At 35.9% G+C, this 21,536-nt stretch overlaps 5 protein-coding genes across 5 annotated transcripts; 2 read left to right on the plus strand and 3 right to left on the minus strand.

Annotated features, from left to right (window-relative positions):
- The first annotated feature begins 331 nt into the window (after positions 1-331).
- On the plus strand, positions 332-4,259 carry VPS37-1 (Modifier of rudimentary (Mod(r)) protein). Its single transcript, XM_022052806.2, has 7 exons — positions 332-561; positions 1,638-1,817; positions 2,517-2,604; positions 3,447-3,486; positions 3,569-3,615; positions 3,701-3,821; positions 3,908-4,259. The coding sequence occupies exons 1-7, from the start codon at positions 548-550 to the stop codon at positions 4,069-4,071; spliced, it is 654 nt and encodes a 217-aa protein (XP_021908498.1). The 5' UTR covers positions 332-547; the 3' UTR covers positions 4,072-4,259.
- A 1,500-nt stretch (positions 4,260-5,759) lies between these two features.
- On the minus strand, positions 5,760-8,271 carry LOC110822648 (Tetratricopeptide repeat (TPR)-like superfamily protein). Its single transcript, XM_022052809.2, has 3 exons — positions 7,857-8,271; positions 6,332-6,662; positions 5,760-6,167 (listed from the first exon to the last, which is right to left on the minus strand). Exons 1-3 carry the CDS (start codon positions 8,156-8,158, stop codon positions 6,051-6,053), a joined length of 750 nt encoding a protein of 249 aa, XP_021908501.2. The 5' UTR covers positions 8,159-8,271; the 3' UTR covers positions 5,760-6,050.
- A 125-nt stretch (positions 8,272-8,396) lies between these two features.
- LOC110822647 (Pollen Ole e 1 allergen and extensin family protein) lies at positions 8,397-9,518 on the minus strand. Its single transcript, XM_022052807.2, has 2 exons — positions 9,026-9,518; positions 8,397-8,892 (listed from the first exon to the last, which is right to left on the minus strand). The coding sequence occupies exons 1-2, from the start codon at positions 9,444-9,446 to the stop codon at positions 8,582-8,584; spliced, it is 732 nt and encodes a 243-aa protein (XP_021908499.2). The 5' UTR covers positions 9,447-9,518; the 3' UTR covers positions 8,397-8,581.
- A 401-nt stretch (positions 9,519-9,919) lies between these two features.
- LOS4 (P-loop containing nucleoside triphosphate hydrolases superfamily protein) lies at positions 9,920-14,017 on the minus strand. The gene is made up of 8 exons (XM_022053051.2): positions 13,665-14,017; positions 12,812-13,105; positions 12,478-12,705; positions 11,919-11,984; positions 10,973-11,377; positions 10,764-10,875; positions 10,337-10,422; positions 9,920-10,211 (listed from the first exon to the last, which is right to left on the minus strand). The coding sequence occupies exons 1-8, from the start codon at positions 13,899-13,901 to the stop codon at positions 10,149-10,151; spliced, it is 1,491 nt and encodes a 496-aa protein (XP_021908743.1). The 5' UTR covers positions 13,902-14,017; the 3' UTR covers positions 9,920-10,148.
- A 1,528-nt stretch (positions 14,018-15,545) lies between these two features.
- Positions 15,546-21,440, plus strand: LOC110822887 (Eukaryotic aspartyl protease family protein). The gene is made up of 10 exons (XM_022053122.2): positions 15,546-16,023; positions 16,665-16,794; positions 16,887-17,137; positions 17,765-17,992; positions 18,894-19,056; positions 19,234-19,307; positions 19,441-19,534; positions 19,636-19,699; positions 20,630-20,701; positions 20,807-21,440. The coding sequence occupies exons 1-10, from the start codon at positions 15,782-15,784 to the stop codon at positions 20,974-20,976; spliced, it is 1,488 nt and encodes a 495-aa protein (XP_021908814.1). The 5' UTR covers positions 15,546-15,781; the 3' UTR covers positions 20,977-21,440.
- The last annotated feature ends 96 nt before the right edge of the window (positions 21,441-21,536 follow it).

Genomic DNA, 21,536 nt, shown 5'->3' on the forward strand with positions numbered 1-21,536 from the left:
TAATAGTTTTACATTACGAAGCTCCGATGATTTCTAATTTCGAAAAGGAATAAATATTAATTTTTAAATTAAAAAAAATAAAAATAGGCCTCAGGACAAGAGAAGATCCATATGAACGTGGGTCCAATTGGGCCCATTACACATCAAGAAACGGTCTTCCCTTGCGCCTTCTCGGTTTCTTAGAGTTCTTGACATCTCAAAACGGTTCAATTCCCCGTCGTTTCCAGGGATCTTCAGCGAACCTTCATCTCATGTATAATACCCAATCAGACGGCGCCACGTGTACATCCTCATTGAAGCCGGACCAAGCTGTTCTAATAGCACAACCATAATCAGACACAAATCAATATTCCATCTTTCTGGTTGCTTGAGAGGAAAAAGAGTTCAGTATTAATTAATAAGAAAAACACAGGCAACCGTGTTCGATTGTTTTTCCTTCTTCTTTTTTCTTCCCTTTCCCGGCCTGGTGATTCAAAAGTCTAGGGTTTCTATTTTTAATCCGGATTTTCTGCAATTCTAACCGGTCGATCAATAATTTCTTCAAGTTATGTTCAAGTTCTGGTGCGCCCCCTAGACTCCTCTTTCCATGAGTGATTTTGTTTGATTACATTCTGTTGCATAATCGTTTTGTTCCTTCCTTTTGCATAATCGTTTCATTGAATTCGTTGAATTTTTCTGGTGTTTCGAGTTTTAATTTTCTCTACCTGAATTTATGCTGTTTGCTTCTTTAGATCGAGCAGGGTTTGGGTGTTTATGCTGTCCGCACTCTCTTCTTCTGAATTTTGGTTTGTCTGAGTTGAAATCAAGGCTTGTTAAAAAATTTTAAGTTCTACTTTTTTTTTGTGTAAGCATAATGTCTCTGGGATATGTGGAATTTCACATTACTTTCAATTAGTAGCTTTGATGATCATATAGCTTGCTTTTTCACCATTTTTTGGGAATTCGCGTATTGCGATACTTATAATCCATATTTAGAACTTTGATGTCATTACTATTGGGTTCGCCTGCTTAATGTGAAACTGAATCGTGTAAACTAGAGGTGGAAGTTGAAGGTGCATTTTTTTCCTTGCCGGAACCTGAAACAGTGTTACAAATGAGGTCTTTTTCTGAGGAACTAATATAATTGAGATCCTATTTGCTTTTTATTCGCTCATTCTAAACTTTGGTAGGTATTTATTTCATTAATTTGTTTCCCATTGTTGATGGTATTTCCTAATAAACGGTTCGTCTGTTGGAGTCCTGGGAGTAGTCAAGGTCATATTGATCCAATTTAAGATTAATATCTGGAGAAATTATTCTGCAGTCCCGGGTTACTGATGGCATATTTAACCCATGAAATTTTATCATTTTGTGAGAAAACTACCAGTATTTTTCTATAAATATCACTGATGATTCCGACAAAATTGAGAGATGACAGAAAACTACTGGTAGCTTTCTAAGGAAAAATCAAATGGATCCAATCGAATTGTAGTCCAACACTATATGATAATTCCTCATATTTTATGAGTTTTGTCTAGAAATAGAATGGATGCAGAAATCTTGACTGTTATTGTGGAACCGAAAGCCATTGCGTTGTTACATGGCTTGCACATTGTTTTGCCCAAAACTCTTGACTCTCAATCATGTTTTCTTTGCAGGGGTTCACAGGAGCAACAAGCCCAACCTCGTCCTCAAGAAGTTTCTTCACAATCTTGGTATCCACCTTCTGTAGCTAGCTCCACAGGATCATCTTCTCGACCTGCAACACCTGGTCAATCCCCATCACATGTTTCACCTTCTGAAGCTGCAGGCATTATTGCCCTTTTGAAGGACAAAAAGTAAGCATATTCTCATGATCTTTTCCTTTTCGTTTGCTGTGGTTTACTGATGCTGTTTTCTTATATCATGGAAGTATTATATACTGCTTTTGTATGCAGAAAGCAATGTTGTGATATTTCTTGATTGCATTTCAGAATTCTGTATTCCATGAATTGCAACAATCTTTTCGTTGATTATGTTTGTTTTCACTTTTTATGCTTCGATGATCACTGGCTCCTTTTAATGTGTGTTTTTTTTTTCTATTTGGAAGTTTTATGAAGTTTATCCACAAAGCAAATATGCCAAAGTAATCCGGTTTCTTTTCTATATGCCTGAAACCGTGTCTCTTTAATGCAGTCATCTTTTGGGTTTCAATTTTGTCTTTTCTGCTTCTTGTTTCACAATGTAACACAATATCTGCATGTTGGTTAGGCTCTCTTAAAATATTCTCTATTTTCACTTTAGACTTTCTGAAAAGTTCCAAAGCATTGATGATGGGTGCCATTTTGCAAAGAGAATTCTTGAGACAAGCTTGTATTGACCTTCTTTGATCTTTTGTAAACTTCAGCTTTATAATGTCACAATTTTGTATATTCTGCTTTGGATGAATAGTTTGTGGAAAAGTATCAATGAATTCTTTTGCTTCTAGTACAAGATATCTTTGTTCATTTATGGTTTTCTCACAATTTCCTTTTTTCTCTTTTTTAATAACTATATAGTGTTGATGAGCTGCGGAAGCTTTTGTCTGACAAGGATGCATACAATCAATTTTTGCTTTCTCTTGACCAAGTTAAGATTCAGAACAATGTAAGTTGCTAACATGCCCCTTCTTATTTCCTTATTCTTTAAAGTTTTATTCTAAAGAATTATTTGTTTTGCTGGCTCTTAAAAGATATATGCTAGATATGTAAATTGAGATTTTACGGTGTACTTGCTTCTTGAACTGTTTGCTGGCCATTGTAGAAACAGGAAATTTATTTTTTACTGGCAATCTCTCTACTTCTTTTGGTACTCTGCAACTTGAGCAACAAGTGGAGGGCTTGTGCATTTTATACTGCCATTTTCCAGTTTGAAATATGCTTGTAATGGTTCTTCATTGGTCCTCTCAGTACTTCAGGTCTTATAGTTCTCATGCTCTGATAATTACTTAGGGCGCAAAAATTTCTTGCTTAGTCATGTGTCCCCTAGCCTGTACAGTTTGGGAGATTGAAGGTCCTTAATCTTGCCTGGGCAGAATGCTTGGAATACCATAATTTTGCATAATCCTAATAGATTTGAAAATATGACCACTTCATAGATTTCCTTTGCCGTATAATTCCTTGGATGAAGAAAAGGGGAACTGACCAATCTCCACCTGGTTCTTTCATGCAAGCACATGCGTTTAGATATAGAGGTACTCAAATAACAGAAGACTGAATCTCATGCATGGGATTGGGAATAGCATATCATGAATTTATAGTTTATTCATTCTTTAACTTTTTGGTGAAACTTAAGAACTTCTTGATATTGTCCCATTGATTCATAATTGATTTGCTGCATGTATATATGAGTCAATCCAGAGTTTACTTTCTGAGGCATTTCATTGTCGCTTATTTTTTTTAATCAGCTTCTGAATAATTGTGTCTACTTTTTGTGATAACTATCACCAGATAAGAGATGAACTTCGCAAGGAAACTTTGCAGCTTGCCAGTGAGTTGTTTCAGCCTTACTTGAGAACATGTACTTGTTTTTGGAAAAAGTAGATTACTCAATTATATTTTTTGTTGAACAGGAGAGAATCTGGAAAAGGAGCCACGCATAATGGAACTTAGAACCCAAGTGGGTGTTGAAGATTGTTTTCATTATTTTTTCAAGGTTCTACATACTGATGGTGAAATCATTTTCTTTATTGATTGGTTCACAGTGCAGAATAATCCGAACAACAGAGTTGGCTGCTGCCCAGGAGAAACTAAATGAGCTCGAAAGGCAAAAAGAAGAGATCTTAAAGTTCTATTCCCCTGTATCCCTTCTCCATAAACTTCAAGGTATGCAAGAGCATAATCCAATGTTATATTTTTAAAGCTAGACATGGTTGACTTGTGGAAACTCATGTGTAGTTCATTGTTCGCAGAGTCAATGAACAAGACTGAAGAGGAATCAGAGGCCTTGCACCGGCAGCTCCTTGATAGGGAGATAGATCTTGGGACTTTTGTACAGAAGTATAAGAAGCTCCGTACAACTTATCACCGAAGAGCTCTGATTCATCTTGCTGCTAAAACATCATCGATTGGGTAGTCCAAGTAGTTTTGCAGAAATAATTCAATGTATACGTGAATATTGAGAATGTTTCTGGATGTTTGTGTATGAAATCCATATAACCAATGCACCTTTTCTTTTTTTATTTTTTATTTTTTATTTTTTGCTTTCTGTTCTGCATACAATTTGGTTATATTTCATGTATGCTCTGATTTTATTTTCTTTCACACTTCTTTTATTTTAGCTTTCTGATCAAACTGATTGTTGCCCATGATGCCATTTCAAATTCCACGTTCATAATATCTTACTTTGGAAATTGAAGATAACATGTGTTTATTAGAGTAAACCAGACACTGTGAATTGATTTAATGGTGAATCGTCCTGGGCATGATGCCTGTTCTCCCAAAGTGAGTTTTCTACCCTTGCAAGTTCCTTTCTTATGTATCCTTTCGTAATTAAAGCTTGGCTCCCTATTTTGTCTCTCTCACAACTTCTATTTGCATTTAAGAATGGGTTCGAGAGGACAGTATGTTCCTGAGGAAGGAAACCATAATGAGAAAGCTTTGAATGAAAAGCAAAAAGATAAAGCAGGAGCAGGAGGAGAAGCAACTACAACAGCCTTCAAAACGAAGCTACAGTAAGCATTAAATGAGCAGTTCCTGATAAGCAGAACAACAAACTACAGTATGGAAGAGCCGATTATTCTCACAGAAAATTATAAAAGCTACACGTAAGAACTCTCCATACCAGGTAAAATACTATCATCCAAGGTTATTAATATCATTTGAGACTATTCAGTAAGTCTTGGAAAATATTTGGAAAACCAGTAAAGAGGTCTTCTTTAGACCTTTAGGTAGAAACTCTTTACATATTCATTTGATCATGAAGCTGATAAAAAGAAAATCATAACTAGAAGTACTTTAGGTATAAGAGAGAACGTCATCCAAATCAATGTATAGAGGAGCTTGATTTCAACGAAGCTGCCTTCTAGACTAGAATTAACAAAGAAAATGCCAAAGCCATAGCAAGAAAAAAAAAAAAAGGGAAGTTCTTGGAGATTGAAGTTGCAGGAAAAAGAAAGTCTTTTGCGTTACATCATGGTCGAAGTCTTGATTGATATTATGAACCTATTGGCTTCTGGTTATTCCTGGCAAAATCATACAACATCCACTTGAGTGCAACATTGACCATGAAGGTTCAGTATCTATAAATGTGCTGAATGATATTCTTCTTCAACATACATCTTTTACCCTTTTCATAGAAAACAAAAAAAACATTTATGTATTAAAGTAATTTTGATTGATTGAATTTTTTTTTTGGGTACTTCATAGCTCAGAAAGCATTTTGCTCATCACTATAAATTTGAAGTGTTTAACTTACCATTTATATCTGATCTTCTAGGTTTGAAAAATTATAGTATTTCGTAACAAAAACCCAACATTTAAAAAACTTTAGTTAAAACGAGTTAGACAAGAAAATTAGTTGCTTATCTAATTAAAAGATGTATCTTAGTGAATCAATTTTTAAAAAGAGTATACCGAACAGAAAAATATATATCATAGACTTAAAATTACATGTAAAGAAACAAAAAAAAAAAAGAGAGAGAAGCCTTTTAGACTATAAACTTCAAATTTTAAGCAACATCAACGTGCATTTTATCACATTTTCTAATCCAAATATGCTTTAAGCACATTTAACTAAAAAAAAAATTAAACCATACACCATCCTGCCTTCAAAGCTCTCTTCTTAATAATAAAGAAATACATAATCCTGCTCTTGATTTTCAAAAGAAATGCTTTAGAACCTAATACATCCCGACAAGATTACAAGTTAGAGCCATCTATTTGAACTCGATATTGGACATTTTTTTCTTTGATGAATATGACCCATATTTATATATATGTGTGTGTGTGTGTGTGTATATGATATAGATCTTGCTCAAGAACCAAAAGAAAAAGTGACCGATCATCTACATTTTACAAAATATCTATGGTGTAAACATATAACAAGAACATAACTCATTGTTCTGATCCATGTAGCTTTTTCTCATCCTCTTCTATTCGCCTTAATTCTTTTTCCCATTTTAATCCAAACATCTGCCTGCCCAAAGGAACAATCAGATTGTACCGAAAAACCTGCAATAAAATGTCAGACTGTTAAAATAGCTTATAATAGAAGCTTATCGAAAGCATAAACCATTTTAACATGCTCTTAAAAAATTCATAAACTCATATTTACCAGCTTATAGATTTAGCTAAACACCCTCCTAAACAGTACTTTAATTTCATTAAGGGCTCACCTTGTCATTGATATCATGCAACTGAGATTTTAATGCATTCAAACTTTCATCCCACTTGGATTGATCTCCACTGCGCTTACTCAACCATGCTGTCTTTAGAGCCTTCCGCCATTCAGAAGCTTTGTTCCTGATCTCCTTGTTCAACTCAACCCACTCTGGTGCACATCCATTCTTGGAAAGAATTCTGTACAATGTGTCCTCCGCTGGGTCTACATGAGGATTAGTTCCGAGGTTCAATGGTTTGCCCTTTCCTGGTAGGTTCTCAAACTGTCCTTCCTCCATGGAGTGCCATATTCTTTGTTCAACAACGCTGATAATATCAGTTTCTGACCTATGTGATCACAATGGACATCAAATGTCAGGATTGTCAGTCAACAAGTACGGCAGGTACTGGTCCAATGCTGAAGACACAGCTTATACCCTCTAAACTTAAATCCAATGCGGTTGAAACTTGTCATATAACAACACGCTTAAACAAAAGATAAAATTAAGCCCTAGAGTATTGTTGCTACTAACCGTACCAAAGAAACTGCAAATGATTAAGATCAATGACAAGGAAAGATTAGAGAAGAAGGTACTGAGCTTAAACCACTCACCAGGAAAAATAAATAACAGTATGTTCGGTTTCTCCTTCCAACATAATGAATGAACAGATTCTAGCCATTTAGGCCACATGAGCCATCAAACCCCTTCGTATGAGACTCAAATGCTCCTGTGCTTCCTTAGAGGTTGACCCAGTAAATAATTTAACCTCAGCTTTTTGAATCCTGCTGTATTTTATGAGTACCTTACTCCACAAGTAGAAATCCCCATTGCCTTTTGAATTGAGATGCCCCGCAATTTGGTTGGGGAGCCTTCTCACTACCTAACCTCAGCCAATTAACTAACTTCATGTCTTTCTTTGAATTGAAATGCCAAGCAAATTGTTTGCAGTTACCTAACCTCCACAGACCAACTAACTATAAGAAGATGTGGTTATAAGAAAAAGAGATGAAGGGTATTCGGTAAGTGGGATAAATCGTGAAATCACACAATAGGGGAATCAGCCCTCACTCTAGATGTTCGTAATGAGCAGGCAGCAGGATGATTTTTTGTTCTGGAGTCTTTGAAGGTTGCTTTTGGTTCAACTCCCATTAAATTCCTAGCTCTAGATCTTCATAATGAGCAGGCTGCAGGAGAATTTTTGTTCTAGAGTTTTGAAGGCTGCTCTTGGTTCAACTCCCATTCAATCCCTAGCTCTAATTGAAAATTACAGTCCGTAGAGGAGTCAGAGCTCGACTAGCACAATCTTGGAAACTAACCAAACCCTCAAACAGCTAATTCTCAGGATTCTATTGACCAGATGGTTAAGATGGTTCCTTCATTTTATTCTTTCTCTGGAAAAAAACCATAAAAATTGTAGGAAATGCTAATAAACTATTAGAAAAATCCCAATTCTAAGGTTCGGATTGAACTAATATTCAATTTCAATGTGACCCAATCAATTTAAGAGGTCATAGTATATCAATTTTAAACACATACTAACCTGACGTTGTTGCGTTGACCACGGAGCTCGGGAGGCAGCTTCCGGTCATTGACGGCATCTATCACAGCAGACAGACGCTCAGTCATCTTCTTCTCGTGCTTCAAAGATGATACCGATGATGATGATGATGAAGAAGAAGAAGAAGAAGAAGAAGAAGAAGAAGACGAAGCCCACCTAGGTTTGGACGCGCCATGGCCCGCCACCGGAGACGATATGTCGGTCTTTGATCTCTGAATCACCGACCCGAGAGCCAAGAACGACGATGAAGAGGGAGACCTTCTCGCAAGATGAGCCGTAGCCATGGAAGAGCCGAATCGCCGCTCCCAAACTCGAGTGGAGAGAGGGTTCTGGTCCGAGCCTGTAGGCAACCCGTGGGAATCTACCTTATGGCCATCACGTTGTGCCACGTTGATCAAACACGTGTCAGTTGTACATCGAGCAACGTGGTTTTTGAGATGCGGTCATCTCGCCTGTCTGAATTTTCTTGGAGCGATATATAGATTATTTTAATAAAAAATAATAAAGTATTATTAGGTTGCGTTGGTTTTAAAGTAATTTTATTTTTCATTCTTTCAATTTTAATTATTAATTATCCAACACCTTATATAGCCCAAACTAACAACAATTATATTCGCAACAAAATTACAGGAATTGAAAATAAAAACTGTTTGCCCAAGATTACAAAACAGTAATTAAACTGCCCAAAAAAAAAGTTGGAATAGAGTTTAATCAGACCCAGTTATATCTGGTTTTTCACACATGGGAGAAGTGTAATAAAAAGGGCCAATCATATAATTAATCACATCCCGGTAAATGGCGGTGGGTCTGAGCAGCTTTACTCCATATTGGCCGCCCCCGAAGTTGGTCATAACATTGCAAGTCGGGTCGGGTGAGTAAAGGAGCCTTGCGAAGCAGAAATTAGGATCGGTATACTTGTCGACGGTCAAATCGAACTGCCCTTCTTCGTCGGTTTCGTCACTTCCGTAGTACATCACTCTCTTTCTCTGGTCCATGCAAGTTAAACTCACCCTGCAACCTGAATCCCGACCATAATCACCATCACTCAAATTTGAATTTTATTTGTTGTATTTTCATCAAATATAAGAACACATAAAATCTTATTTAAAAGTGGAGGAGGAGGAGGAGAAGTGAGGTAAGGGGATAATGACCTTTGATTGGTTTGGCTCCATGGATCCATTCGTTATAGGACTGTGAACAGTCCTGACACAGAACCTTCCCCGTAACGTGTATGACCTGATTGGGCTCAGTCAAGCTCATAGCATAAACGTAATTGCAGCAATGCAACACAAGACTTGCTGCAACTAACATCACTAGCTTGCCCGCCATGTTGATGATCTCTCTCTGTTTGCCAAACTCGCACAAATCGACGATGAACACCTTTCTTTCTGAATATATACATATATATATATATATATAACAATTCTGTTTACCCACATATATGTGTGTGTGTGTGTGTGTGTGACAAAGACGTGGAAGGCCACTAACTAAAATACGTGCTATCCATCTCCCTTTAATTAATATATAAAAGGTAAGGCCCACGATCATGGAGATTTCTTTTATGGTCTTCATGTACTATTATTATTTTATAATTTCATAACTGTTTACCCCAAATTTACGTCTTTTTCCTAATTATACTAATAATGCAATCGAATTCTATCAACTATATCTATTTTATTTCAAATCACATATATAATAATTTTTAATAATTTATTTAAAATATCATAATTTATTTTTAAATAAATACAAATTTAATATTTATTTGTTCTCAAAAAAAAAAAAAAAAAAACGGAAAATACCTGTAGTTTTAAGTCACAAAATTTTCTTGTAATTATGACATTTTTTTTTCTACCAAAAAAACTCAGAAAATTTTTGATCATATTCCCACTAAATACTGAAATTTTTGCAAACTTGAGAAACAATATCCATTTGCATAAGTTGACGTTTGATCTATTTATAATTTTAATTTTTCTATTGATCATAATATATATATATATATAATTAGGAAATAAATTGAAGTCATGTTAACACCACAGCTGAGAATGTTTTGATGGCAAAAATTCAATTGGATTCCACAAATATAACGTATTATTCACTAATACCTAAATTCAATTTCTTACCAATCTCACATGTCAACCAAGCTACATTCCCTCACTCCAAATTTTTCATCACCTATTTCTCAAAAACAATTCATAACAACTATAGAACTCCACAGAATTTAACAACATATTATAACTTTCATCAATACGAGGCCATAGAAGCAAATCACTATCATTATAGCAAACCCGCTGATCTCAGAGCCTCCTTAAAGTCCTCCTCGCTGTCCCAATGCCTCACCTGCAACCACCATGGCAGTATCAAGAGCCAAGATCATCATAAGTTGCCATCAGCACTCAGACATCCTTGCACCAATGTGCTCATTAAAAAAATAACACTCATGTGTTAAGGGTTTAGGAGATCACCTCAGTTATTTGAGTTCCGAAATACTTCTCTATTTTTCCCATGATCAACTGGTCGTTATCATCCATCAACAAGTTAAATACAGCTCCTGTAGGACCAAAAAATTCACAGGCAATTCACAATTCCATCAACAAATAAAACATCACTCCTGCAGGATCATAATAAAGGATACTACTAGTTCTCAATTATGACATCATATTCCTCATTCTTCCCCAACAGAGATGTAGAGATCCAAAAAAAAAAAAAAAAAAAAATCTCAAATTGCACTAAGCAGTTTCTCTGAGACTATCACATCCACAGCCAAAAATAATCAACTTTGGGATGACTCATTGCTACCAATAACTAGTCATTAATCAAGCTAATTCGTCCACAACATTTGTTGAAAGCTACTAGAAAATACAAATTGCTATTTTTTATGCATAAACTCACCTTTGCGGCCAAAACGCCCTGCTCTACCAACCCTGTGTAAGTACACCTCATAGTCGGGCTCTGTCCGATTTGTATGTTTCACTGGAAGATCAAAATTGATCACCAAATTCACCTACATCATGACCAGATCAAATTATTACAAATCTGAAGCACTACCCAAGTAGACAAATTACTACGAAAAGAAATTCAGGATAATGTGAAAGAAAAACCTGTTGTTGGTCAAAGCCTCGAGCCAGAACATCAGTTGCTATAAGAACTTGGGTCAAACCGTCTTTGAATTCTTTGACTATCTTATCCCTTTCTTCTTGATTGAGACTACCATGAATTGTAGTAACTTCATATCCTAGATCAACTAGAGCCTTATGCAACATGCTTGCATTCCGTTTTGATCTAACAAAAATTATAGTCTGTCCCAGATTTTCCCCTAGTTCCATAATTCTGTCCTTAATAACCATAATCTTAGTCAATTCCTCTGGACAATACACCTTGTACTGCTTTACTGATTCTAATGATAATTCCTCCTTCTTTACAAAAAGTTGATTGTAGTCTTTTTTTACTATCCTTGAAGCAAAATCCTTGACAAGCTCGTTAAATGTTGCAGAAAAAAGGAGGACCTGGAAACAAGTTTGAAATTTGAACAGATCGGAAAAAAAAAAAAAAACAAGTTTCAGATTGAGAATAGCATCCCAAGTTAACAACCTAAGATAAATGAGCATCATCCAGATGCAGGAAAGAAATAAAGAATCTGAACTCAATTACCATGCTGATCAAGGATGATGAGCAAGCAGCAGGCAGATGAATAATGAAATGGAAAGAAAGGAGCACTATCTGGGAGAAAGTGCTACCATGCCCAACTAATGCATCAAAAAGAAAAACTAATATAAATAATTGCTCTCCCATTCTAACAGATGAGCATTTTCCGTTATAATTTTTTGTCCATGTGTTTTTGAAGAATTTTCACACAAAGCTGAAGAAGTCTAATCAGTAACAGTATGGTTTCAAAAATTACCAGCTAGTATTAACAGATTTTCCAGTTTGACAAAGGAGAACTAAAAACAAATATTACAGAACTCAAACCTCGGCAACAAGAAAAAAATATATAACCACGAAGAAAAGCTCAATAATAACACATAGCATAATCTTAGTTTAACAAACCTGGCAGTGAGAATTAACTTTTTCAATACTTTTCATTATCTTCAACGAATCATCTCTAAAACCATCCTGCAGTAAAATAAATTTGAAAGAGCAATGAGTTCTCTTCTATAACTAAAAAGATAGCATATTCACAAGGCAGAAAAAGTGTGATGAAGCACACACATCATGTTATTTTTCCCTTCTTAAGTGGATGGTAAGGAGCAAAAGAATAATGAAACAAACGCATCATTCTCAAATACAAGCGGGAACTGAACATGGATAACAGCGAAAACCATTTTTACGTTCAATATAAAAAAAAACACTAAGAACCAACCATACTTTCAGCAAAAATAAATTTAACCCGTAAAATTTGTACCCTCAAAATATGGAATTTAAGAACTAGCAAACATTAGTTGGATATAGAAACAACAAGCAGATGCTGCTGAGTTGAGAATTTAAGCTACAAGGACTAAGGAAGCAACACATCACGTAAAATATGAGATGAATTAAATGCTTGTATGCCACTGAATATTTATTTCTCTAATCAGAAATATATGAACAAAAGAAGTAACAAATTTACCGCAGCCAGCATGTGGTCAGCCTCATCAAAAACAAGGATCTTCAAGAAGCTCACACCTAGTTTCTTAAATGAAATCCATTTCAAGATTGTGCCAGGCGTCCCAATCACTACTTGTGCCAGCACTGGTGCCCGTTTTGCTGTTGGCGTCTCTCTGCTCATCACTGTTGGGACAGCACATTCAGCAGTTATCCCAGTGTACTTCCCCATCTTCTGAAGAACTTCCATATTCTGCACACAATTCATTCAATAGATCAAACTTCTTTACTAAATTTCAAAGCAATCTACCTAGTGTTTTATTTATAAGTAAAAAGGAAGAAAGCAGGCTAAAAATAACCTGGATTGCTAACTCTCTTGTGGGACAAATGCAGAGAGCTTGTGGAGCCTTAAATTTTGGGTCAACACGACTCAACATACCAAGCACAAAACAAGTTGTCTTCCCAGACCCGTTGTGTGCCTGAGCTATCAAATCCTTGTTCGGAGGTGTCAATATCATGGGCAAACTGACAGCTTGAATCTTGCTAGGCTTCTGGAATTTCATCTCGACGTATAAACCTTTCAATAGTTCTGGTGTCAAATTCAAATCTTCAAAACTACTAGCTGACGTGTAAGGAGTTTCTCCCGAAGTAACCTACATCAAGTTACAAAGGCAACCAATCAAAACCTGCGACCAAATCCCAACCCTCGGACTGACCAGCCCAAACTTGCAATATCAATCTCAGCTCCTCTTCAACTACATGATGTCAAATTAAAGTGATAACAAATTGAACAAGTTAACTCACTAAAGGTTCACTTCATCCTATTCCCATCTATCCATATTTTCTGCTTCTTCGAATGTCTCGGCAGAAGATAAAAAAAAAAAAAAAGCCAATAATCATTTTAACTGCCTAGAAAACTATAAATAAATAGATTTATTTTAATGATTCTCAATTTGCCAAACAAAAAACCTGCATATAAATACTTCACGTGATTGTTTTTCCACAAAAAAAAACCCTAATCTTTTTATTTAGTAAGTATTCTTACAATACAGCAATATTTGAAATCTGGATTGCAGTTTGAAGCTTTAATGAGGCTCCTCACAAAACCACAGCATAAAAGACGCTAATTCTATTAAATGCCAAATAAAAAAGAAACCTAAAAGGGAGAAAACATTTGTCAGCGTGGGAGAGATCCAGATAGAGAGATCTTACGGCTCGGATGTTGGAGTCTTCGGGTTCGTCGAGGAACTTGTTGGTCTTCTCATCAATGGATAATGCATCCACGTTAAGCTCCGCCACGGTTTTCCCCTCGGAGGAAGAACTTGGCTCTTCAGGAACGTCGTCTTCCTCGTCGGCCCACCGCTTTGGCTCCGCCGCTTTCGGCTTGCTCGCTGATTCCGCGGCGGCACTGGTGGTCGCTGTGGCCACAGTGTCGGCGGCGTCAGCCATAGAGGACGATCTGTAAGGACTAAAGACTGAAGGCAGAGAGAGAAAGAAAATGGAGGAGAAAACTGAGAAATTACACCAAAGAGGGAAATGTTGGAATTTTCTGGAGGTCACGAATAGTAGTCTACATTATTTATAGCGTCCGGTTTTAACCGCCTTATTTGATGGATACTCCGGGTAAATTAGCGTGGTAGCAACGCAGTGCCTGCTTACTATTGACGCCGGCTAGAAAAAAAAATTACCGCTGCGGTTAAATCTCGTCAAAGTTTAACTATAAAGTTTTATAATTACTAATTTACCCATTTCCTTGAATAAGTTATTACATGTCCGGATCATATAAGTTATGCATATGTTTTGGTCTTTGTGATACCCGGCCCATCATTTCTTTTTGTTTAATTTTGTTTTATTTAATTAATATATTTGTTGTACATGGAATAAGCTGTAATTAGAAACAAAATTATTGACTTTTGTTGTCCTTAAAAACATATATATATATATATATAAAATATGCATAATATCGTGTACGTTAATGGCATGTCTTTATTAATTTCCGTGACATAAACCAAATCTTGGTTGCTTAAATTTCTAGAAAACCTACCTAATTAATTTAGCCTAAACAAAAAATTAATATCATAAACCCACCTCTTAAGTCGCATTTTTGCCTTCTACCTGTTAATATTATACTACCTAATTAATTAATACGACGTCAAAGATCCAGCATGATCTGGTTCTGCGACGACGTTTAATGTTGTCCCGGCAACCCGAGCAAATCCCTTTCAATTGGTGGGTGAGCTGGGAATTGTTGGGTTCGCGTATTCACCCCCGATCTGTCGTCAACGACGGCGGGCTCCCTACGTTGACGTCTTCAGGATTTTAGATTCAGGAACAGAAATTCTGCACTCCTCTGTGCCTGTGCGGAGTATTATTATTTCTTAAATATCAATTTTTTTTAAAAAAAAATGTGAAAATGAAAATAAAAATTCATGATATTTAAATATTTAAAATTACGTCTTTATCCTCCCAAAGTCTAACGAAGAATTTCTTTATTTCCTAAAGTTTCATTTTAAAAAAAAAAAATAAATAAATTTGCTTGCTTGTTTCAATGAATATGCTTAAATTTGGGTAATTGCTTGACTAAGTCTTCAATTCTTAAGCTTGACAAATGTGGGGATTAATTGATTTTAAGGTTTATAAAGGCAATTATCTTTATATATATATATATATACATATAAGTTGTGAAGTGAAATTATTTGGACATTTTCTTAGTTAAGAAGGCACCAACCAACACAGTAGTTTATTGATTCTCTATATTTCTTGTTGGGTGACTTTTTTGAAAATAACTTTTGCTCTTCTTTTTATTTTTATTTTTTCCTTTTTTCTTTTTGTTAATGAAGTGGGTATTATTAAATTAAACTATTTTACTTTACCCAAAATACACTCTCTATTTGTGTTTTTTAATTAGTTAAAAAAAACAATTTAAGATTTAACCCGTTGGTCAATTGAAATCGATATTTAATTAATTACTTTTAATCTAACCAGGTTCATTGGCAATAAAACAAAAAAAAAAAAAAGGAAGGGTAATTTCGACTTTTCCCCTCATACACTCAGGATAAAAGACCTGACAACCTTCTTTCTTAAACTGCTTAATCAACCAGAGTTTAGCATTAATTCACTCTTCAAAAATTTTAGCGCAACTTTTCTTGCTAATCATCTTTCTCTCTCTCTCTCTCTCTCTCTCTCTCTCTCTCTCTCTGTGCGGGAATTCATTTCTTTTAGTTGTCGCTCCTCAATGCGCAGATTCAAGCGACCTATCTTGGGTTTCTTTCCGTATCTTTATCTGGTTTATCTCTGAGCCGAGCTCAGAAGTCACGAAAAGCTCCGGAATGCGGCCTGCGGGTCTTCTGATCCTGGCCTTTGCGGCAGTGCTAGTACCGGTGTCGCTAGTCTTCTGTGCTTTCCCGTCGACTGTTATCCCTCTGGAGAGAGCTTTTCCTCTTAACCAGCGGGTGGAGTTGAGTGAACTCAGAGCTAGGGACCGAATCAGGCACGCAAGAATCTTGCAGGGTGTGATGGGTGGTGTAGTCGACTTCTCCGTCGAAGGTTCATCCGATCTCTTCCTCGTCGGGTAAATTGGTTTTATGGTTTTTCTTCTTCTGCCAGATTTTAGAGTCTTGTAAACGGTTTTTCTAGTCTTGTTGCGCAAGATTCTGGTTTTGATTGTTGATGCTAACTTACTGTTTCTTTTTAATCCGAATTCATTTTCTTGTTCTTGTTTCACGACATGGGGTGTTTGAACTTGGTAAGGACAGCGCTCCTGGCTCTTCTTGATTAATATTGTTTCTGTTTCTTTTCTTCTGGCTAAGACATTTATCGTTCACTTTTGTGTATGGGTGATTTAATCATCCATGTTTCTTGCCGTTCTTTTTTATTTTTGAGAAGTTTGATGGATAATGAACAGAAAGAGAAGGAATGATTCTAATAATTTGCTTTATTTTGGCAAAGAAGAGAGATTACTTATTTTCTTCCATTTTCTTTGCAACTGAGGAAGATATGTTGTTTGAGAATCGAAGGATTCTTATTTGAATTGCAAAACAAACTAGTCCTTTATATTCTTCATATCACCTTAAGATTTTTAGATGATTTATTTATTTTATTATTTAAGTTAGAGTTACTGTGTTCAAACTTCGATAACCTCGTTCCTTCTTATTATTTATACATTTGTTCTTTTTAATTCAAGATAAGATTGATAGATTATTTTTTGTTTAGGCTTTATTTTACAAAAGTGAAGCTGGGCTCTCCTCCTAGAGAATTCAACGTTCAGATTGATACTGGGAGTGACATCTTGTGGGTTACCTGCAGTTCTTGTAGTGACTGTCCCAAATCCAGTGGACTTGGAGTAATTACTTTATACTTCACTGTTTCAAAAGAATTAATTTATAATAGAATGGGCATTCTTACTGTGAGTTTGAGTTTTTGTGTGTGTCTCAGGTTGAGCTCCACTTCTTTGACACTGCCAGTTCATCAACTGCTGGATTGGTATCGTGTTCGGACCCAGTATGTGATTCTCGAATTCAAACCACTGCAACTCAATGCTTTCCTCAGAGCAACCAGTGTGGTTATTCTTTCCAATATGGTGATGGAAGTGGGACATCAGGATATTATGTAACCGACAAATTGTACTTTGATGCAATTCTAGGACAGTCAGTGGTTGCTAACTCTTCGGCTTTTATTGTTTTTGGGTGAGTTTCTACAATCTATACAATGATGAACTACGTGAATATGATAAGGATTCTAGAATCAAAGTCAAGGTTCAATGGATTCTCTTATTAGATCTAAAAACAGAAGACCTCTTATCAGCAATGCTGTTGTTTGATTTGAATTCCAGTTACAAAAAAAAACTTGAAAATATTTTGAAATTGGATGAAATAACTGTATCAAAATTAATTTGCTGTTTTACTTCCAAAAAAAAAAAAAACTTTCTGTCAGTATGGGACTTATATTTTCCATCAACATTAATATATATTACTAGTTCTTTTCTACATATATATATATGTATATTGTGGTGGGCTAATGTTTGCTATTATGGAAGTGGATAAACAATACAAGAATCATTCTTAGTTGATTGTCAGCGTCAGATGGACTGTTACTAGTGTTAGGAAGAGAAAAAAAAAAAAAGCAGAGGACCTTATGGCAAATTAGGAAATATAGGGAGGGTGTTGCAAATACCTCTCTGGTCTATCACCTGCCTTTCTTTGATTCTTCAATTTTCTTTACCTAGCATCATATTTATTGATTTGGTGTTCTTTGTTTTTTTGTTTCCTTTTAGCTACTTGAATCTTTTGCTCTTAATGTTGTCTTCTTAACAGATGTAGTAATTATCAGTCTGGAGACTTGACTAAAACAGACAAAGCTGTGGACGGGATATTTGGATTTGGCCAAGGAGCCCTTTCTGTTATCTCACAATTGTCAGCACGAGGGATAACACCTCGGGTATTCTCTCACTGCTTGAAAGGAGCAGATAGTGGAGGAGGCATATTGGTCCTTGGTGAAATATTGGAGCCAAGTCTTGTTTACAGTCCACTTGTGCCATCACAGTATGTGCTCTTCACTTTGCTTGCACTTTTACTCTGGAAATGCAAGAGTCGGTCAATCTTCTTTCCCATTTTTCTGTGTCCTAGACAAGGTCAAAACTTGTAAGTCCACCGCTAGGCTTCCTCGCAAGCTGAGGTATTGTCACCTATATGTTTGAATTCTTCTTTTAAGGCTAGGGTTCATTGGTCTTCCCCCTGTTGGATGAATGGTTTTTGGTGTAGCTTTTTGACTTGATCACATTTCATGGACAGGATGATTTTCTCAAGCCTTTTTGGCCATAAGACGAATGTTCTTACCTTGTTTCTGCAGGCCTCAAATTTATTATGTTTATGTTATAAATTAATTTTTAGACACTATTAATGTCTTTTTTTGGGTCATTTTATGTTGGTGTAGTTGTTGTGGAAATTGCTGTAGCCAACCCCAGTGGCGCTACTGCCTCTGTTGGTTTTTTACTGCTTTGGGCTTGATCTTGATTTACATGCCCTTGTGGCGATCAAATGGACAAGTTGGTAACGAAAGTCTTATATTCTTGTTACAAAGACAGGCTTCTTTATGAATCTAAAGATCTAGTGGCACATCAGAGAACATAACTTTTGATTATGGCTTTACACTTTTGTCAGTGGATCCTGGTTAAAATACTGAAATTGAAACGTCTAAAGCCTGCAAATAAGACCTTTTTAGTATGTTTGCTCAACTAGATCTTTTATATAGTTTTGTGCTGTTTTCACCGAACAATAGAATTATTATAAGTTTCAGATCTGTTCTATTTTTGCTTGATTTCTGTTTTTTTATAAATATTGTGATACAATTTGAAATCTTATTGAAAACAAAATCTGCTTTTTCTGTTAAACAAGAATTTTTTATTGCAATAAGTTTGACTGTTCCAAATTAAAAAAATTTCAGGCCACATTATAACTTAAATCTACAGAGTATTGCTGTTAATGGACAATTGTTGCCAATCAACCCAGCAGCATTTGCAACATCTAATAACCGTGGGACTATTATTGACACTGGAACAACTTTGGCATATCTTGTCGAGGAGGCTTATGATCCATTTATAAGTGCTGTAAGTTCAATTCTTCTTTGAATTACTTTACTAATTTTTATAGGGTATATTATGACATGGATTTGATTCATTTTTCTAACCTTTCTGACATAGCATCCTTTTAAGCATTACATTTTCTAGTTGTAACAAACTCTTTCCTGATCTTGTGGTAACATTATTTGTTTCTTTCTTGTGCAGATCACGGCCAGTGTTTCCCAATTAGTAACACCTACAATTTCTAAAGGATACCAATGTTATCTAGTACCATCAAGGTTCTTTCTTGACACTGCAACTTTTTTCTATATGTTACCGTCTAGAATTTACATTTTTCTGAAAAGGGTTTCACGTCTTTAGTTTTCTCCTTTTCCTTGATATCTGATGAGGATTCTTTTCATTTTTGTTCAGCATAGAGATATTTCCCCCAGTGAGTCTAAATTTTGCTGGAGGTGCTTCCATGGTATTAAAACCGGAAGAGTATCTTATACATCTTGGTTTCTATGTAAGTTATTCCTCTTGCTGATATGATAAATTGTACGGTAGCCCAAATTTGAAATAAAATAATAAACTTCTTGGAGTTCGTGGGCAACTTTTTTTTCACAGGATGGTGCTGCACTATGGTGCATCGGCTTTGAGAAAATTCAGGGAGGAGTAACAATTTTAGGAGGTTAGATACTGATTTATTTTGTACTTGCACTAGTTAATTATATGTCCATTAATATAAACATCATATATATATATATGTATTAATTATGTGCATGCATTTCCATGTTTTGGGGACTGGGAAGAGAGGTCAGGTTGTTCGAGGGTGGAAGAAGTTCAAATTTCGTGGTTCAAAATATATTTAACCAAAGTTCGTAGAATAGTTTTCTATGTTCCTGTCTCCTCTGTAACTATCTGCTTGCTTTTGCTATCTATAATTGATACATAAAATATAACCTGTAAAGAGAAGATTGGCATGTGACATCAAGCTAGCAGAGATAGTATTTTCGGATTTCTTCTCTATTCAAAATGTATATCAGTCATTTTTTCTACATTTATGTCTTTTTCTAGGTGTTGTTACCATTTTCCCTTTTTCTCCCCTATAATTCTTGACCAAACAGACAAGGAAACAAAGCTAAAAGGTAAAGCTTGGTATGAAGGGTGGTAGTCTGTGTTTTGTGATGACAGGAAAAGCCACTGCATTTGAGGTTATAAACCTAGTATGCATGGCTCTAACCTGCTCAGTGGGCTTAGATATCCTTTGTGGAGGTAATTAAAACCAATAGTTTTAAGACATGCCCCCTTTAGCCATAATATGGGTCATGTCACCTCTCTTTCTTTCGAAGGAAGAAGATTTGCAAACAACGTTGAAGTTAGTATGGCAAGTATTCAAAAGTTAGAGCCGAGTAATCAGGAGACGATGTTGCCCAATGCATGGTTTTCAGTTGCCTAATAATTGTCGCCGAAGTTGAATAATTGAAGATGAGATGCATTAGGATTAACTGTCAAAATTTATATATAACCATTGTGCATGTGGCATCCATGATTTCAAATGCCAAAGCAGTTAATGACTTGCCTGTTTGTCAACTTACTAATCATATTTTCTGATTTGCAGACCTTGTCCTAAAGGATAAGATCTTTGTGTATGATCTTGCCCGGCAACGAATAGGATGGGCCAACTATGACTGTAAGTTCCGACTCATAAGGAAAATACATGACCAATTTTCTAGTGAAATCCTTTCCTCCCATGTGAAAACAAATTCTGACACAATGTTGAAATTGAAACTTTCAGGTTCATTGTCTGTAAATGTTTCCGTAACATCTGGTAAAGACCAGTTTATGAATGAAGGACAGCTTAGTGTAAACAACTCATCAGGAGATGTCTCTCTGAAGCTACTATTCGTTACCATGATGGCCATCCTTATGCACCTGTTGGTTTGCATGGAGTTGTACTTTTTGTAACTTAAGCAACAGGTTTCTAAAATCCATTCTTTTTCAAATGTCAATTTGTTGGGCCGATCTTTTATTTATGGTGATCGGCAAAACCTTCACTCCAGCCAGAGCTGCAAAGGCTGCCTGTTTCTGCAGTGTATGATTCTTTCCCGGTCCAGACTCCTCGATATTGAGCATTCTTCTGTTCTTCTAATGGGGTTGCACATTGTAAAAGCTCCCTCCCTATCGGTATAACTTGTAAATTTTACTCTACATTGGACTTGGGTGTTGTAGCATTAATATCATCAGTTGGTTAAATGTGAAGGAAAGCCATTGAAAGCTTAAAAAGCTGTAAGTGTAGTTACTGCTTCTGGTTAGGCAGAGATGTAGAAATGATATGAAATGATATCTTGTGGGTGTTATTGCTGGTTGATTTTGTAAGACTTATTTCCAGCAATAATTGAGATAGTACTCAGTTTTGCCTGCTTTCTTTTTCCCTTTTGTGATGTGCTCTGCTGATCTTCAATTTGCACTAAGCTGTTTTTGTTATTGTTCGTGTAATAATTAAGGAAGCAGACAGGTATCCTATA

Source organism: Carica papaya, chromosome 8 (genome assembly GCF_054855325.1).
Source record: "Carica papaya isolate Zhongbai chromosome 8, ASM5485532v1, whole genome shotgun sequence".
In the NCBI taxonomy this organism is placed as follows: Eukaryota; Viridiplantae; Streptophyta; class Magnoliopsida; order Brassicales; family Caricaceae; genus Carica; species Carica papaya.